Source organism: Narcine bancroftii, chromosome 14 (assembly GCF_036971445.1).
Source record: "Narcine bancroftii isolate sNarBan1 chromosome 14, sNarBan1.hap1, whole genome shotgun sequence".
Taxonomy (NCBI): Eukaryota; Metazoa; Chordata; class Chondrichthyes; order Torpediniformes; family Narcinidae; genus Narcine; species Narcine bancroftii.
In genome coordinates this window covers 43,036,394-43,055,600 of record NC_091482.1, presented here as the reverse complement: position 1 = coordinate 43,055,600, position 19,207 = coordinate 43,036,394, and the positions used below count along the sequence as shown (strand labels likewise).

Genomic DNA, 19,207 nt, shown 5'->3' with positions numbered 1-19,207 from the left:
GATTTTCCAAGTTAATTTAAAGCTTAATGTGTGTGAAAAACTGCAGCAAAGATTGATAGTACATTTTTGTTACACTCCTGTGGGCCTTCAGAGAATAAGAAAAGAGGAAGTGATGGTCATTGCTAAGGAATTAAAGTTGGCTGAAGTTGAGCTTTGGATGAGGAAAATACAAATACAGAGGATTATAGTGAAATATTATATAGGTGAGGGAAAATTTGTTGAGAAAGACTTAGATCTTTTGAATTGCAATTGGAATTGGAGAAATGGAGGGTGGAAGAAAAAAGAGAGAAACAAGAGTTTGAATTGCAGAAACAAAAATATGAGGCAAGGAAGCTGAAAAATTGAGGATATATGAGTTGGAGGTAGCTGAAAAATGGAGGGAGGATGGTGAAAGAGTCAGATGGTTTCAATTAGAGAAGTTAAAAATTGAGATGGAGTGAGGTAAGAGAACTGAGGCTGTAACTCCTGGGGAGAGGTTTTTGTTTAGTAGAGAGGTAAATCTAGTTCCTCCTTTTGATGAGGGAGATATAGATACATATTTTCAGCTCTTTGAAAAAGTTGCTGAGAGCTCAAGGTGGCCAAAAGAAAAATGGCCTCTTAGATCTTTTGAATTGCAATTGGAATTGGAGAAATGGAGGGTGGAAGAAGAAAGAGAAATGGGAGTTTGAATTGCAGAAACAAAAATATGAGGCAAGGAAGCTGAAAAATTGAGGATTTTTTTGTATTTTCAATACAAAGTGTCTTGAAGGGAAAACCACAAATTGCATATTATGGTTTGACTAAAGAGCAGTGGCAAATTATGATTCTGTTAAACAAGCAGTATTGAAAGCTTGTGATTCCACAAGCATATGGACAAAAATTTAGGAGTTTAGTGAAAACATGGAGTCAATATTATATGGATTTTGCTCTAGGAAAAGCTGTATGTTTTGACCACTGGTTCACCTCAAAAGGAATAAATAATGATTTTAACAGATTAAGAGAATGGATATTAATTGAGGAAAAGGTGTGTTCCCAATTAGATTAAATTATACCTGGATGAGAAAGACATGGGGACGTGGCAACAAATGAATAGGTTAGCAGATGAATATGCCTGATCCAGAAAAACAAATTTCAGTATAGGAAGCCTTTTCAGAGGGTTAATGTGGAGCAGATGTGTAAGCCTGAAATTAAGTCTGGGGAGAATAGTAATAAAAAAGATGGTGGGAAAGGACAGAACTTCTGGATTTGTATTTCATTTTTATAAGAAACCTGGTCATGTTCTTGCAAATTGTTTATTGTTGAAAAAGGGACGAGAAAAGGAGATATTACCAGAAGCCTGTATTCAGACAGTTGAATTTAATTTGTTAGGTTAAGTTAAGTTAATATTAATAAGTAAAAGTTTGACCTTGTTATTATGTTTAAAGAAAATTAAAAGCAACTTTTGTTTAAGTAACCATTTGTCTTGGTGAACTTCTATTGCTGCTGGGTTTTGGAGTCCTTTGGGCTCATAACAAAGATCACATACAATCTCAGGAAGGGATATAACACCTCCCTAAATATCTGGCAGCCTTATTTGGAGCATATAGGCACCTCACTAGTGTCAATATAGGGTTATCATCGGTACTGGCTATGAGTAGATCTCTGCAAAGGTTTTAACATGGTGGTACTATCAAGTCTCCATTTGTTTTACTGTCTCTTTCTCTCTTCTCTTTGGTTTGGCTTCGCAGACGAAGATTTATGGAGGGGTAAATGTCCACGTCAGCTATTTTGTCTTTTGTCAGTGAGGTGGGCTGTGTGGTCTTCTTCAAAGGAGGTTGCTGCCCGCCGAACTGTGAGGTGCCAAGATGCACGGTTTGAGGCGATATCAGCCCACTGGCGGTGGTCAATGTGGCAGGCACCAAGAGATTTCTTTAGGCAGTCCTTGTACCTCTTCTTTGGTGCAACTCTGTCACGGTGGCCAGTGGAGAGCTTGCCATATAACATGATCTTGGGAAGGCGATGGTTCTCCATTCTGGAGACGTGACCTACCCAGCGCAGTTGGATCTTCAGCAGCCTGGATTCGATGCTGTCGGCCTCTGCCATCTCGAGTACTTCGATGTTAGGGATGAAGTCGCTCCAATGAATGTTGAGGATGGAGCGGAGACAACGCTGATGGAAGCATTCTAGGAGCCGTAGGTGATGCCGGTAGAGGACCCATGATTCGGAGCCGAACAGGAGTGTGGGTATGACAACGGCTCTGTACATTCTGATCTTTGTGAGGTTTTTCAGTTGGTTGTTGTTCCAGACTCTTTTGTGTAGTCTTCCAAAGGCGCTATTTGCCTTGGGGAGTCTGTTGTCTATCTCGTTGTCGATCCTTGCATCTGATGAAATGGTGCAGCTGAGATAGGTAAACTGGTTGACCGTTTTGAGTTTTGTGTGCCCGATGGAGATGTGGGGGGGCTGGTAGTCATGGTGGGGAGCTGGCTGATGGAGGACCTCAGTTTTCTTCAGGCTGACTTCCAGGCCACACTGTACACACTGACAATAGGATGCTCTTTTTTGTGTTTCTTTTTCTTTGTTTAATAGGACATATAGAGGGGAGGGGGTGGAGGGAGGGGTTCTCTTGATGTTGTGTATTTGGTATGATTGTTGATTGTTAAATATATTTAAAATAAAAAATAAAATATTACAAAAAAAAATTCACACATGGTCTCAGCCAAAGCCTCCATGGTTGGGGAGTCTACACTGATGACTGTAGCATGTTGTTTCTTTCTTGGAATGAGCCAAAAATTATCTGACTAATGCATCATTTCCATAAGGGAAGTTGCTGAGAAACCAGATTAAGCCATTTTTATGTTGAAGCCCATGCCATGAAGCTGCTTGTTGCTCTTCCAGCTTGCACCTCGATAGGGCCTATCTTTAAACTGTCTCTTGTCCATCGTGTCACACTCAGTGTGATGACACTGATCTCAAAGTGCCTGAGTTATGACAGAGTAAGTATCAGAGGTGTCACACTGGAACTGTCTCTGAAGGTTCTGTTGTTGCGGGCTCCGAACATTATCCTGAGGAGAGGTAGTTGGCTGTGTTTTGTTTCTTTTAACGTGAGGTGGCTGTCACACCTGACTCCCTCATGCGCTTCGCAGAGCCCATTCCTCCAGCCGACATAACACACTTAGAAACAAGCAGCATGGAAAGAACTTTCATCTGCCTCGTCCATGCCGACTGTGAGTCCTGACCATGTTAATCCCACTTGCACATGTCCAAACCAACCTTTTCCAACTCAGGATTACTTTGGTGAGACTGAGCTCTGCTGAATAATTGTCACACACACTTGGCACACAAGCACAAGCTTATGTCACTTCCCAACCATGCACAAAGGTACACCATCTCCAGCTCCAGCCACACACCTGGTCCTGTACCTCAGCCATGCCATACCCCCAGCACATTCTAAATCCTCCCTACATCCTCCCCACCTTACATCTACCTAATAGTCAAGAATGGTAGCGCAAGAGAGGGCAATGCTCAATAATAGGTCTTCTACAACACTCCTTTTCTTAATATGTATATGAACCAACATACAAATCCTGCTAAAAGTATCTGGTGCAAATAATTAATCATCATAAAGCCTGAAACTATTGCAACATTACAGTAAAAGTCATAAATTCTGGGCTGCTCAGGGATTGGGTCGGTCTGGATTTTCAAATTTTCTGGATTCTTCGGCAGTACTCTTTAGACTCAAATTTAAGGAGGAATAAAGAAGATAGTTTATTCAAACATATTGATTATGTACCTTTAGCTGCATAAAGGACACTGTTTACCTGCTGAGTTTCTCCCGCATTGTGTGTTTCATCTCTGCCTTAATGATATGTGCCTGGACAGCAGGCCAAACAACACTTTTCACTGCATTTCAGTACTCGAGACAATAAACATTTCAGTTTGATTTATTTCATCCAATTCAACAATCAATATTTTTAGGTGGTCTGAATAAACCTTAGAAAACCTTTTCTGTGCATTGCAGGTTGTGAATCCCCCTGTTCTCTGTCTCTGCTCCTCCCCACTGGCCAACAAACTAAGGGGAAGGAGAAATCCATGTGCTGTGGAACTAAACAGAAAGAATCTAAATACACATGCCAGTCACCAGCTTTGGAACAAATCATTTTGCATTGTAATCCACACCTACCCTATATTTAGATAGATCAATCCTCAAAGAATTGTGCAACTGATCCAGGAGTTTTATAAATTTTTCTCTCTGCAAAACAAAGGAAACAAGTTATTGTATCTGTTTGAGAAAAAAATAATGACTGTAATTAGTTGTTCACCCATGAATATTTACTGGGATATTCTGTGCACCCACAGATGGTGCAGAGAGGCAATTTTAATTTTGGAATGCTGATCTCTCCACACACAAGTATCAATGTGAGGCCATAATATCAGGATGAGTGGGAATGTGTGTGGATAATCTACATATAATTTGAATTTGCTGAGACATTCTGCATCCCAGTTTAATCATTGATCCCAAAAATCTGAAATTTCAATTTAGAATTGACCTTTAGAAATATGATACTGTTTTATAATAATTTCTAAAATAGCCAATATTTATTTAGACAATGAGCACCTATTATGCCACATCAACTCAAAACACAATGTGCAGAAAGGAATAATGAAGCAGATGGTTCCTCTTTCACGAACTGTCCACTCACATCTCATGCCCAGCACTCTGCAGACCCACTTCCATTCCCACACTATGTCAACATGCCAGGGTAGCTGTACATCAGATTTTACATCCATGTCATGTGTAATTAACGTTTGATAGAAAATTATTCACGGTGCTTTATGCAAAGCTATTCAGAGTAAATGCATCTTTGTTTGTCTCCTGGCACTTCAATGGATTCTTTCCAGGGGTGCAATGCTAATTTTTTAGGTGCCAGAGGTCACCAAAAACGACGACAAGGAGTTCTTGCGAGACCTGGCCTTGATGGCTGTCATGTTGTAGTTTGCCTTGTAAAACTGAGAGCAAACGGAAGAAGGACGATTGCTCATGGGAGAAACAGGTTCCTTGTATGTCCAGAATAGTACTCAGCAATGTTGGGGGGGCGGGGGGGGGGTCCAGTACCAGTGCACCCCTGATTCTTTTAATATTTTTGTGCATTTTAATTTACAAGATTACAAATCAGGATTGTTATAGGTGATTTTAACTTCCCTAATAGTGCTCTGGGATTAGATGAAGCAGAATTTGTTCAGTGGGTCCTCATGCAGTAAAGCTGACAACACAAGGGGTAATAAGAAATAAACTTTAAGTTTTTGAACCTTATTTTTGAGCTTTCAATTTCACCACTGGTGAGACTGATTGGATCAGGAGCTGCTGACCTGAGCTGGGATCTGAGCAGCTGTGAAACCCATGGTTCGGGTGCAATGAGCCACCTACACTGAGGCAGACCTCAGACTGCAGGAGCCTTCACCAAGGCCATGATGGAAAACTGAGGCCAGAGGCCAAGTATTTTATGGTAACAGGAAATCAGCCTCAGAATAATAGGGTACATGAAAAATGACCTAAATTCCATAAGTCACAGTGAGACAGCACAGGCCCTTCGGTCCACGGCATCAATGTCCATCTACACTGATCTCATAGGCCACATCAAGATCTTAGCCTTCTATACCTTGCCTATTTAAATGGTTGTCAACATCTCTCCATATCACATCAATTGTATTTGATTCCACCACCTCTTCTGGAAACACATTCTTGATACTAACAGCTGCCTGTGTGAACAAACTTACTCCTGAACCCCTCTTTAAAACTCATTTCTCACACCTGAAACTTTGATTAGTTATTGTTTGGAAGGGAAAGGTTTTGAGTCTCCACCTTACTTATGCCCTCTCATGATTTTACCTACTGTACCTCTAGCAAGTCACCTATCAACCTCCTTCGCTCCAGAGAAGCCTGTTGAATCTCTCACCAAAACTGAAGTCTTCCAATGAACGCTACATCCTGGTGAGCCTCCTCTGCACTCTCTCCACTGCAATCACATCCTCCCTAGTGTGTGGTGACTAGAATTTCAAATGCAGTTAGAACCATAGAACACTGCAGCATGGAAATAGGCCCCTTTGGCCCTTCTTCTCTGTGCTGAACCATATTTTTTGGCCTAATCCCATTGATCTGCACCTCGTCCATAGCCCTCGATACATCTCCCATCCACGTACCTGTCCAAATTCTTCTCCATCGTTAAAATTGAACCTGCATTCTCAACCTCAGCTTGCAGCTCATTCACCACTCCCTCCACTCTCTGTGTGAAGATGCTCCCCTCATGTTTCCCTTAAACTTTTCCCCTTTTGCTCTTAGCCCATGTCCTCTTATTTGCATCTCACCAACCCTTAGTGGAAAAAAAAACTATCTACATTTGCTCTATCTAACCCCCTGATAATTTTAAATACCTCTATCAAATCTCCCCTCGGTCTTCTACACTCCAGGGAATAAAGTCCTAACTTGTTTAACCTTTCCCTGTTACTCAGTTCCTGAAGTCCAGGCAACATCCTAGTAAATCTTCTCTTTCTGTCTTATTTGTATCTTTCCTGTATTAGGTGGCCAAAACTACAGACAATGGTCCAAATGTGTCCTTACCAATGTCTCTGACAACTTCACTATAACATCCCAGTTCTTAAACACAATACTTTGATTTATGAAGGCCAATATGCCAAAAGCTCTCTTTACAGCCCTATCCACCTGGGACACCACTTTTAGAGAATTATGTATCTGTATTCCCAGGTCCCTATCAGGGATTTGTAAAGTTACAACAAAACATTCTAACTCTTATATTCTATGCCCCGACCTCTGAAGGTGACAATGCCACGTGCCTTCTTCACCTTCAATCTATCTGTGCAACCACTTGCAGGACACTAAGGGCTTGAAGCCCAAGGTCCCTCTGCTCATTAACCATTGTGTGCTTTTGTCCTTTCCTGATTTGTCGTCACAAAGTGCATCAGCTTGCAGTTATTGGGATTGGGTTTCACCTGCCAATCCTCTCCCCAACTTCCCATCTGATCTACACCCTCCTGTACCTTGGGCAACCTTCCTCAATATCCACAACACCATCAATTATCACATTATATTGCAAATTTATCTCTTATATTCTCATCCAAGATGTTAATAAACATCACAAACAAGGATGCCAGGAAAGGTCCCTGCAGCACAGACAGAAAAATCACAAATTTTCCACCAGAGAAACACATGCACCATGCCCACTGCATCCTATCATCGAGCCAATATTGGATGTGATTAGTCAGCTCACCTTGGATACCAGGTGCCCTGACCTTCAGGAACATCCTACTATATGGGACTTGCTAAAGTCCATGTAGAAGGCATCAACTACTCTGCCTTCATTAGTCTTCTTCGTGGCTTCCTGATAAAACTGTCAAATTAGTGAAATGAATTTCCCCCACACAAATCCACATGGACATACCTGCAACAGACAAAAGGGCATAGCTGAAAAAGGGCCCATGCCCGAAATGTTGGTTACCCTTTGGCCAATCTGTTGAGTTTCTCCAGCTCGTTTGTATATTGCATTCAACCCCATCATCTGCTATCTTGTTTAATTTGATCAGATCCTGTTTTTTTCAAATGTATATCAATCTTACTTCATGAAATATTCACCAATAACTTCCCTAACAACTCTGTAAGGATCATTGATTTGTAGTTTTCTGGCTTATCCCTGGTGCCTTTCTTATGTAAAGAGCTGCATTGAACTGGACTTATGGATCCACATACAGCTTCAGTGGCAAGAGTAAATAAAATGGTTTAGAAATTTGATTGAAACGGTGAAGATATCCTGACGAACCCTGCAGACTCCTGAGATGTACAGAGGAAGATGGGACCTTGTAGAATGTATGTGAAATGAACCTGAAGGTCAGTTTGGAAACACCATACTGATGGCATGGAATGAACCTTCAAATGGCATGAGGCAGAAAGCAATCTCACAAATGCACAAGTCCGTCTTTGCAGAACCATTGGTGGAAGGTATTGTCAAGAGAGAATCAAGGCTCAACCATCTCACCAGTACTTCCTTGCTGCAAGCCAGACAAAATACAAACTACACATCTCACAATCTGCCTATTAAGTCACCTCTCATCCTTCGTCGCTCCCAAGAGAAAAGCCCTATCACTTTCTACAGAATCCAGGCAGCCAAGGTTCCTTGGATCCCATGCCTTATAACTTTCTGAATGAGTTACCATGGGGGATCTTGTCAAACACACATTCCTAAAATCCAGATACCCCACATCCACTGCCTTGATTGATTTCCTTTTGTCACCTCCTTGAAAAATGCAACTAGGTTCATGAGGCGCAAACTACCGCTCACAAAGCCATGCTGAGAAGATTCTGCTTTTCTAAATGCTCATTAATCTTGTCCCTAAGAATCCTCTCCAATATTTGGCTTTATTATGGCTATACTCTTGAAGAAAAACAGGCCCAGTTTTCCTGTTCTGTTCTCCACTGAAGTCGTTACTTCAAGCTTGTGCGCTCAGTGATGAAAGTTGAGAGGATGTATGAAGTATGAATCAGCCCATGAAAGATCTCTAATCACTAAGCCTGAGAAGTAAAAAAATCAAATTAGGAACTTGACATGCATTAAAATTACTAATTTTAATACATTCCTTACACAAATATATTTATCTGGACAGTGAGTTGCAAAATTTTAAGTTTGTACATCCATGAAGCACAGAACTCAACATAAAGCCTTTCCAGAGGCTAAAAGCTTATTTCTACTCTGTTACTTTTCTCCAAATTAAAACGGAAATGTGCTAAGTTGTACAAGGCAAGGCTTCAATGTTGTGCTACCCTAAAATTGAATTGAGACATTAAATATTAAATGTGGCAAGTGCAGGTAATTAATGAATCAAAAGGCAGTTCCCATGAATTCAATAAACTCTGAGCATTTAACAATAGATAAGTGACTGATCCGTGCACATCGTGCCAGCAGTTATTTCCTGTACATTGATCTTGAGTGATTGCAAGCACCGAACGTGGGCAAGTGAGCAGGGCATGGCCAGAAGAGTTCACTCTGATGCCGCAAGTTCCATGGTTGGGCTGCTGTCTGTCTGGTTATGGCTCACTTTCCCTGTGACTGGGTGGGCTTCTCCTGGGGGTCTCCAACCGTGTGACTGAGTGAGCTTTCCCTGGATCTAAGACATGCTGGCTAGGACTTTAAATGGCTCATATAAAATCCCCTTGGTCAAGGGAGATGGCAGAAGAATGAGGAGGGGAGAGGGGAAGTTGATAGGCATGAATATTTACAGAGAAACCAGATTGATAAGATTTCTCTGACAGCTGTCTTCGATTCAATGGCCAATAGCCTCCTTCTATGTAACAGGGAAATAATATAAAATGAAAAGAAACAAATGGATCACAATCAGTTCAAGTTTCTGTGGTATTTTTCACACATCAATGCCTCTTCTCATACATGCAATGGATCCTCCATTTATCTGCTCAGTGGGATTACATCAAAAATTACAAACTATATTGGACTTACTCCAAAATTAGAGGCAGCAAATCGATCTGAGGCTGAAACATTTGTTGTAGCTGTGGTGTGTGCAAAATAGGCATTAATATTGGCCAACAAGGTGCTCATTACTGCTGGTACCCCTGGACACATGTATTTGGATGACAGGCAGGAGAAATGCCTACAAGAAAGAAAACACAAGCATTAACAAGGACTTCAGCTCATTTTTTTTCCAAGACCAACTTATATCTTAAGGTATAAGGCATAGATAAAACAACACAGGTCAAAGGTGATTTGAACAAAGCATCATCGTAAGAAGAGGCACAGAAGCTGGAACAACTTTACAAAACACTGGATATACAGCACATGGTCACTGTACAGCAGTAAGGATGTGGTTGTGTAGAGAGTGCTTGATCTGTTGTCAGGTGAGCGGGCGGAATCACAGTCACGTGCTTAGGAGGCATTGAGCCCGGCTCCTGAACATGGAAGGCAGAGAAAGACACAGGCTTAATGCAGACAAATGGGATTTGTGAAGATGGGCAAAAATGTTGACGGGGAACTTAGTGAACCAAAGGATCCATATCTTGTTGTATGAAATGATTCTGCAGCTAGATCCCCCCTTACACCGAAGAGTAGAGTGCAGGAAGAGGTTCATTAGCCCACATGTCTCTGCCAAACACAATGTCCAAACCAAACTAAAACTCTGCTACTTGCACCTGATACACATCCCTTCATCCCCTTCATATTCAAGAGTCTATGCAAAAGCCTCTGAAACACCATTTTTGTATCTGCTTCCACCACTACTCCTGGCAGCCTGTTTCAGGCATCCACCACTCCCTGCGTAAAATATTTGCCCATATTTAAACTGCCTCCCCCTCACCTTAAACACTTCCTCGAGTGAGTGTGCGGGGGGGGGGGAAAGCCCATCAGTATCTCTCATGATTTTATATACCTCTATCATGTCTCCCCTCAGTCTCTTACACTCCGGAGAAAGTAATGCAAGTTTGTCCACTCATTCGCCATACCTCATACCCTGTAAGGCAGGCCACATCCTGGTGAACCTCCTCTACACCCTCTCCAAAGCTTCCATATCCTTTATGCAATGGGGTGGCCAGAACTTCACACAGTAAAGCCAAAAGTGGCCTAAACAAAATGTTCTACAGCTGCAGCACGAGTTGCTTATCTACTGAGATGGGGAAGGGCTGGATGAAGTGGACATGGAGAAGATATTTCCAGTAGTGGGAGAGCCTAGGATCAGAAAGCACAATAAAAAGACCCCTTTAAAGGAAAAATTTCTGCAGCCAGAGGGTGGTGAATCTGTGGAATTTGTTGCACAGATGGCTGTAGGGGCCACCTCACTAAAGGTTGATAGGTTCTTGATGAGTAAGGGTGTCAAAGGTGACGAGAGAAGGCAGGATAATGGGCTCGAGAGGAAAAATATATTAGCCATGATTTGAATGATGGAACAGCCTTTTTGGGCTGAATAGCCCAATTCTGCTCCCACTTCTATAGTCAATGCCCTGCCCATTGAAACCAAGCAGGCAATTCCCCTTATTACCCCCAGGCCACAAGAATACTGTCAAATGCCCTACCCTTAACTGTACGCAATCCCTGTAGATTTGACCTCCCAAAATGCAACACCTCATGCTTCTCCAGATTAAACTCCATCTTCTACTTCTCTATGTCTGTACCTGATTTATTCTGTTTGAACAGCCTAATAGCTCTCTACACTTTCCATAACTCCCCCAATCTTTGATTCATCTGCAAACTTACTTACAAACTCACCTACTTTATCATTCATCTCATTTCTATATATATCACAAATAACATTATCGATCCCTGGGGAACATCAGTTATATCAAAGAAACATTGTCAAACACTATTTCCTTTTCATAAATCAATGTAACCTGTCTAATGTCATCGATATTTTATGAATGTTCTTTCTAACTGACTCTCACATTTTTTTCTTCTACTGAGGTGAGGTGAGTCTAACTAATGCTGAGATTGAATTCCACCCATAAACCTGATCACTTATTCAGATATCTGGCTGATATTTGCTTCCACTCCTCCTGTTCTTGCATCATTAATAGCAGTCTCCCACCCTTCACTGCCCTTATCCACTTCAACTCTACCCAGCAGCAGCAGTAGCCACACGAGAAAGGGCAGATGCTGGAATTTGAAGCTCTACTGGAGGAACTCAAGAGGGAGAGAAGAAGAATCGGCGCAGTTTTGAACTGAAACCCTTCATGGAGGTTCGGTTTCTGTTTGAAATTAGTTTAATGGGACTGCCATACTTTGGAACCCCCTCAAAGTACATTTATTACTTCAAAATGACTCAGAAATTTCTCTCCAAATTGTCCATCCAAACCAAGACTTCACAGTCCATCCTAAGAAGATCACATTGTGCGTAAGAGATCATTTGAATCTTTCAGGCACCACATAGTTTAATTCATAGCCCCACACCTATTTTTAAGCAGCTGCTTTCATACATAGTTTCATATCTCAAGTGGACATAAGTGGGTAACGCGACTGGCCACCATTATGTCAACCTTCTATAGAGATTTATCGAGAGTGTCCTGGCCAGCTCCATCACAAAAATAGTGAAGTTGCTGCAGAGAAATGGATTGGAGGTCAATCCACAGGACCACAAGTGTGGAAAAGTGGATCACTGTAATCTTCCTCTCCTCCATCGACAAGATCTACCAGGATCGTTGTCTGAAGATGCACACAGCATATTTCAGCTCCTCCCATTGGAGAAGAGATACAGGAGGATCAGAGCCAGCACCACCAGGCTGGGGAACAGCTTCTTCCCACCGGCAGTGCTGAACCACCAAAAGAACCACTCACTCTGATCATCTGAGACTCTCAATTGTATGAAGCAATATTTACTTAGCTATATAGATTAAATACTTACCTTGCATATTTATTGTTTGTCTGTATGTGTGATATGTCTGGTGATGTGTCTGTGTGTTTTGTCCCGAGGACTGGAGAACACTGTTTTGTTGGGTTGTTCTTGTACAATCAGATGCCAATAAACTTGACTTGACTTCTCATGGTTCATTTTGTTTCATTTGGTCCTGACGGTACTTTGCCTAACACATCTGCCTTGGAAGCTCAATCCTGGTATTGGGTTGGCCTGGCCCTGTGACAATGGAGCGATTGACTCACGGTCACACTTGTAAATCACACAAGTAAGATTGGTGATGAAGTATCAATCTTTGAGCCAGTGATCATCCACTGAATTAAAACAGCAGTCCCAGTGGCTTTGGGGCAGATGCACAGGGACGAACAGTTAATAAACAAAGGAAAATGAAATAGGGTAATACAGTAATGTTCATTATTGGCTTGAACCTCCCAGTGCCAGGTCTCAGTTATGTCAGTGGTAATACTCATGCAATTGTGTCAAGAGCATGGGTTAAATAACACTACAAAGAATGTCATCCATTATTTGAAGGTATCAGCTAATTTCCTTCTAGCAATGAGAAGCCTCGAAGAATTTTAATTAGAAACATTTCAGCTCCCAAGATGTGTTTTTTATGGACTTTTACAATGTCAGTTTTACTGTATTATTATTGAAAGAAATCATACGCTTGGTTTGTACATCTTTGACATCCCTGAGAAATCTTTCAGTAAGCGACAGCAAATAAATCAAGCTTGTGGTGAAGTGACTGACCATTTTACTCAAAGGTACTAAAATGGGAAAGTGAAGGGGAAAATTTTCAAAGTGTATGGAAGGTACTGAGTTGAAAACCCCCACTGCTGCTCTCCACGGTATTTAGATGACTTGTGGCACCAGAGAACAACATCCCTGACAAAACAAATGTGTCTTCAGAGAAGATCGAATATTACAGCCCACGATGTTGTGCCAGCCCATATAAACCTACCAAAAAAAATCTTTCTACGTCATAGCCCTCTATTTTTCTTTCATCCATGTGGGTGTCTAAGAGTCTCTTAAATGTCCCTATTGTTCCAGCCTCCACTGCCAGTCTGACAATGCATTCCAGACACCCATGTCAGAAACTTAACCCTGATGTCTTCCCTAGAATGTTCTCCCTTCTCTTTGTACAGATGTCCTCTGCTATTGCTATTCCCACCATTTGAAAAAAGTGCTGGCTATCTAGGCCTCTCAGAACCTTGTAGACCTCCATTTAGTCAACTCTCATCCTACTTCAGTCCAAAGAGAAAAACCCTAGATGGATTGAACTCCATCTGCCACTTTACTGACCAATTCTGCATGCTGTTTACATCCTGATGTAAACTATGACAACCTTCAACACTATCCACAACTCCACCAACCTTCCCATCATCTGCAGACTTACTGACCCACCCCATACATCTTTGTTCAGGTTATTTATAAAAATAACAAAGATAAAAGGTCCCAGTACTGATCCTGCAGATCTCCACTAGTCACTAACCTCCAGGAAGAAGACTTTCTGTCCATTATAATTCTGCTTTCTACAGGCAAGCCAATTCTGAATCCACATACTTAAGGTTCCATGGATCCCAGGCCTCATGACTTTCTGAATAGTTTGCCCACCATTGATGTAAGACTCACTGCTCTACAATTCCCAGGATTCTCCATGTTACCTTTTTTAAACAAGGAGACCTTCCCTCCCTTACCAGAGCAATCTCATCTGTAACTCATCCAGCCCTGGGGACTTATCATTCCTAATGTTTTTGAGAAGATCCAGCACTTCCTCTTTCTTAACCTCCAGCACACAAGCTTGTTCTGTTCTGACCTCACCCTGATATCTGGTGAATACTGAAGCAAAGTATTCATTTAGGACCTTTGCAACCTCCTCTGCCTCCAGGCACATGTTGCCTCCTTCATTCTTAAGTGGTCCTACCTTTATTCTCGTCATCAATCTGTTCTTCACGTCTGGATAGAACACCATAGGATTTTCCTTAATCCTACATGCTCCAGAGAAGCCTTCTTATGCCCCCTTCTAGCTCTCCTAAATCCTTTCTTAAGTTCCTTCCTGGCTACCATATAATTCTCATGAGTTATATACTCCAGTCCACACTTTGTTTCAGCAGAAGAAGTGCTGTTGTTGAAGTAAGAATGGAATACCTTGTTGCTGTTATAGTATCTGCCATGGTGTCATAGGCCCAGGCAATAATAATTACATTGAATGTGGTGGGGGTCTAAAGATAAACTTCACAATAGAGACATTTACAGCACATCACAGAAATTTGGAACTACTTAGGTTGCTTCCATTACCCATCCCTCCATTTGTAACATTGTCGATGAAAATCCTCAATACTTATTTTTGTAATGCTTTCACACATTGTATTTACACAGCACTTAACTATGTCTTGAGATTGTAAGCTAGCAGACTGAATCTTCCAGGCTTGATTCACAGAACTGTTCAGCATAGTAAAGACTCTTCGGCCCACAATATTATGCCGACCTATATAAACCCATTCCACATCATTCACCCTTCCCTCCTTCTCAGCCCACAACCCTATTTTTTTTACATCCATGTGCCTAGCTAAGCATTTTATATGTCTCCATTTCACCAGCCTCCTCCACAGCCTCTGCCAGTGCATGTGTTGTGTGAGGATGGGACCCATCAGAGGTGTTAATAAAAACTTCTGCAAAGAGTGCGAGGAGGTACCAAAGATCGTTAATGAATACTTTGCTTCTGTATACAGTTGCAAAAGGTACCTCGGCAATTGTTAGGATGATTTGGGGCAGACTAAGAATCAGAATCAGAATCAGAATCAGAATTTATTGCCATGAACAAATCCTGTTTTGCAACAACATCACAGAGCAGAAATAACATATTATAACCAGCTTATAACATTTTTACAAATAGTGCACAAAACGTACGACAGTGTCTTTGGCTCACTGATTATTCAGGAATCTGTGGCAGTGGGGAAGAAGCTGTCCTTGTGCCACTGAGTGCTTTTCTCTAGGCTCTGATGGTATCAGAGTGAAGGGCATGGCCTGGGTGGTGGGGGTCTTTGAGGATAGAGGCTGCTTTTTTAAGTTACTGCTTCATGTCGATGTCCTTGATGGAGTGAAGTCTAGTGCCTGTGATATAGCAGGTCATGTTAACAACCCGCTGGAGTTTATTGTTGAACTGAGAGTTGGTGCCTCCATACCAGACAGTGATGCAATCAGTCAGAAGGCTCTCCACCTGTAGAAGTTTATGAGAATCTTCAGTAAGATACCGAATCTCCTCAGACACCTCACAAAGTTTAGCCGCTTGTGATTGCATCAACATGGAGGCTCCAGGCCAGATCCTTGGAGATGTTGACACCCAGAAATTTGAAATTCTTGTCTCTCTCCACAACTGACCGCTCGATCAGGACTGGATCGTGTTCCCCTGACTTTCTCCTGAGTCCATAATCATCTCTTTCTGATGTTAAGTTGTCCTTACACCATTCAACGAGCTGATCTGTCTCCCTCCTGTTCAATTCCTCAAGGCCCTTTGTGATTCTGCTGATAACTTTGGTGTCATCGACAAACTTGTAGATGGCGTTGGAATTGTGCCTGGCCACACAGTCATGGGTGTATAATGAGTAGAGCAGTGGGCTAAGAACACATCCTTGGAGTGTGCCTGTGTTGATAATCAGTGAGGAGGAGGGTTGATTCCAATTCATACTGACTGTGGTCTTCCGATAAGGAAGTGAAGGATCCAGTTGCAGAGTGGAGTACAGAGTGGAGCCTAGAATTTGTAGCTTCTTGACAGCACTGAGTGAATAATGGTATTGAAGGTCAAACTGTAGTCTATGAAGAGCAGCCATATGTATGAATTGCTTGTTTTCGAGGTAATCCAGAGCTGAGTGGAAAGCCAGAAATATTGCATCTGCTGTGGAACGATTGTGACGATAGGCGAATTGCAGTGGGTCCAGACCTTTGCTTTTATATGTGTTAATTCTGGCCATGACCTGCCTCTCAAAGCATTTAATCACAGTAGAAGGCGCAATAGCATATTGATATTAAGAAAGAGCATTGTTGGAGCTGTTGAAAAGCATGAAGCTGGATAATTTGCCAGGACCAAGTCTACTGTGGAAGAGAGGGAAGAAATTTCTAAGTCACTAGTGAAGATATTTGCATCGCAAGTAGGGAAAAAAAAGTACCAGAGGATGGAGGGTTGCAAATATTGTTCCACTGTTCAAGAAAGGGGGTGCAGATAACTCAGGAAATTATAGACCAGTGGGTATTACTGTTGGAGAAGATCCTGAGAGACAGGATTTACAAGCATTTAGAGAGGTATAATCTGATTAGGGATTGTCATCATAGCTTTGTAAGGGGAAGACAGAGTTTCATGAGCCTGATTGAATTCTTTGAGGATGTAGCGATAAATATTGATGAAGGTAGAGCAGTGGAGGCAGTGGATATGGATTTCACTAAGTTATTTGATAAGGTTCCCCATGCAAGCTCATTCAGAAAGGAAGAAGGCATAGAATCCATTGAAGACTTGTTTTGTGGATATAGAATTAGCTTGTCCAGAGAAGGCAGAGGGTGGTTGTAGATGGTTTGTGTTCTGCATGGAGGTCAGTGATCAATGGTGTTCTGCAGGGATCTGTTCTGGGACCCCTCTCAACTGGATGAAGAAGTGGAAGGGTGTGTTAGTAAGTTTGTAGATGACATGAAAGTGTGTAGTGTTGTAGATGGTCTGAAGGATTGCCAGAAGTTACAGAAGAACATTGATTGGATGCAGAGCTGGGATGAGAAATGGCAGATGGAGTTTAACCCAGAAAAGTGTGAAGTGGTTCATTTCGGCAGGTCATATTTGAAGGCAGAATACAATATTAATGGGACAACTGTGAACAGTGTGGATGAACTGAGAGATCTTGGGGATCCATGTCCATAGGACCATTAAAGCTGCTGCCCAGGTTTATAGTTTTGTTAAGAAGGTTTATGGTGTGTTGTCCTTCATCATTCGAGGATCAAGTTTGTGAGTAATACAACAATGTCAGTTAGACCCCACTTGGAATATTACATTCACTACTACAGGGATGCTATAAAGAGGGTGCAGAGGAGATTTACAAAGACGCCGCCTGGATTGGAGCCCGTGCCTTATAAGGACAAGTTGAGTGAAGTTGGTCTTTTCTCCTTGGAGGGGTGACCTGATAGAGGTGTACAAGCTGATGAGAGGGTTTTTCCCAGGGATGAAATGGCTAACATGAAGGGGATATTTTTAATGTGTTTAGGAGTAAGTACAGGAGGTTCGAAGAAGTAAGTTCTTCACACAGAGTGTTGTGTGTGCATCAAATGCACTGCCAGCAATGGTGGTGGAGACGGGTAAAATAGGATCGTTTCAGAGACTATAAGATAAATACGTGGGACTGAGAACAATGGAGGCTTATGCAGGAGTGAAATTCTAGGCAGTTGTTACGGTAGGTTATTGGGTTGGCACACCATTATGGGCTGAAGGGCCTGTACTGTGCTGTTGATTTCTATTTTATATGTTCTAGGTTCTGCATATTCAAGGCACCCACCCGTGTAAAAAAATAAACCTACCTCGGATGTCTCCCCTAAACTTTCCTCCACTCACCTTGAACAGATAACCTTTGCATTGGCCATTGATGCCCTGGGAAAAAGGTGCTGGCTGTGCATCCTGTAAAACCTCACAGCATAAATGTGTGCTATGATGTTGATTGCTGTAAATAATATCTGTTGAACTTGCAGAAGTGAGTTGTCTTGACTGATTATTGGCAGTGGCAATTTGTATGTCAATCACCGATAAATAATTTGAAAATAGTTTTTTTCCCTTAAAAGTTACAGCATCAGTACTATTTACTCCCGGTTCCTCACAGGCCGAATGCATTTCCAAACGGGGTCCCCTCCTTTCCATTTAATGTCCTATTGTCACCAAAATTGCCTTCACAGTTCATTGCCAGCCACATACTTCTGATCCAAGTTCTGTCAGGAATATTACTCTAAGTTTGCATATCAACTTCTTTTGGGTTTTCACAATAGCATTTTCTGCTTCAACCTCCATGAATATCTGCTTTAATTCAATATTCAGGTGAAATGATCCTTGAGCAGAGCTAGTCGAAGTAGCCCTTGTATCCTAATCTTATTCAGTTGTGACACTGCTAAACCTTGTGCAATGAGAGCCAGTGCTAAACCAAGACCACTCTGCAGTGCCACGTGGCTTGCTGGGCTCTGCTCACTATTTGGTCCATGTCCGAAAGTCATAGAGATGAAGAGCACGTCCCACCTTCTCCATGATAGCCAAGTTCTTTATTTGAACGTCCCATATCTGTCATATGGATGTCCCAAGCCCCATATGCCTTGAAGAAGGGCTCAAAACATGTTATATATCTTTACCTCCGATGGACACTGCGAGACTAGCTGAGCCCCTCCACTAATTCTGTGTTTCTACTACAATCACAGCATCTGTAGGCTTTCATGTTTCTCCCCATATCCCTCTAAACATTTCCTATCTATGCACCTATCTAAGTACCTTATAATGATCTCACTTCTACCACTTCCTCTGGCCCCTTGTTCCATATCCCCAGCATCCTCTGGTCCCCTTAGAGCATTTTAATATTTCCATTCTTTTTAGAATTCCCACCCTGGAAAAAAAGACAAATGAGCCCAAAACCCAGCAGCAACAGATATTCACCAAGACAAATGGTTACTTAAACAAAAGTTGCTTTTAATTTTTTTTAAACATGAAAACAGGATCAAACTCTAACTTATTACTACTAACCTAACTTAACCTAATTTAACCCCCTTCTAATTCTAAGTGCACGTGTATGAAATGTGTGTATAAGTTCAGAAAAATTCTTTGATTTAC

General features: G+C 41.8%; 1 protein-coding gene across 3 annotated transcripts in view; it reads right to left on the bottom strand.

Annotated features, from left to right (window-relative positions):
- The window catches only part of LOC138749470 (protein unc-13 homolog C-like), an 877,967-nt gene that overhangs the window by 224,355 nt on the left and 634,405 nt on the right, over nucleotides 1–19,207 (bottom strand). For all 3 annotated transcript variants that reach the window (XM_069910841.1, XM_069910842.1, XM_069910843.1), the window contains 2 exons: nucleotides 9,477–9,627; nucleotides 4,139–4,207 (listed from right to left, as the gene is read on the bottom strand). In XM_069910841.1, coding sequence (XP_069766942.1) covers nucleotides 4,139–4,207; nucleotides 9,477–9,627 — 220 coding nt within the window. The remainder of the gene's footprint in view (nucleotides 1–4,138; nucleotides 4,208–9,476; nucleotides 9,628–19,207) is intronic.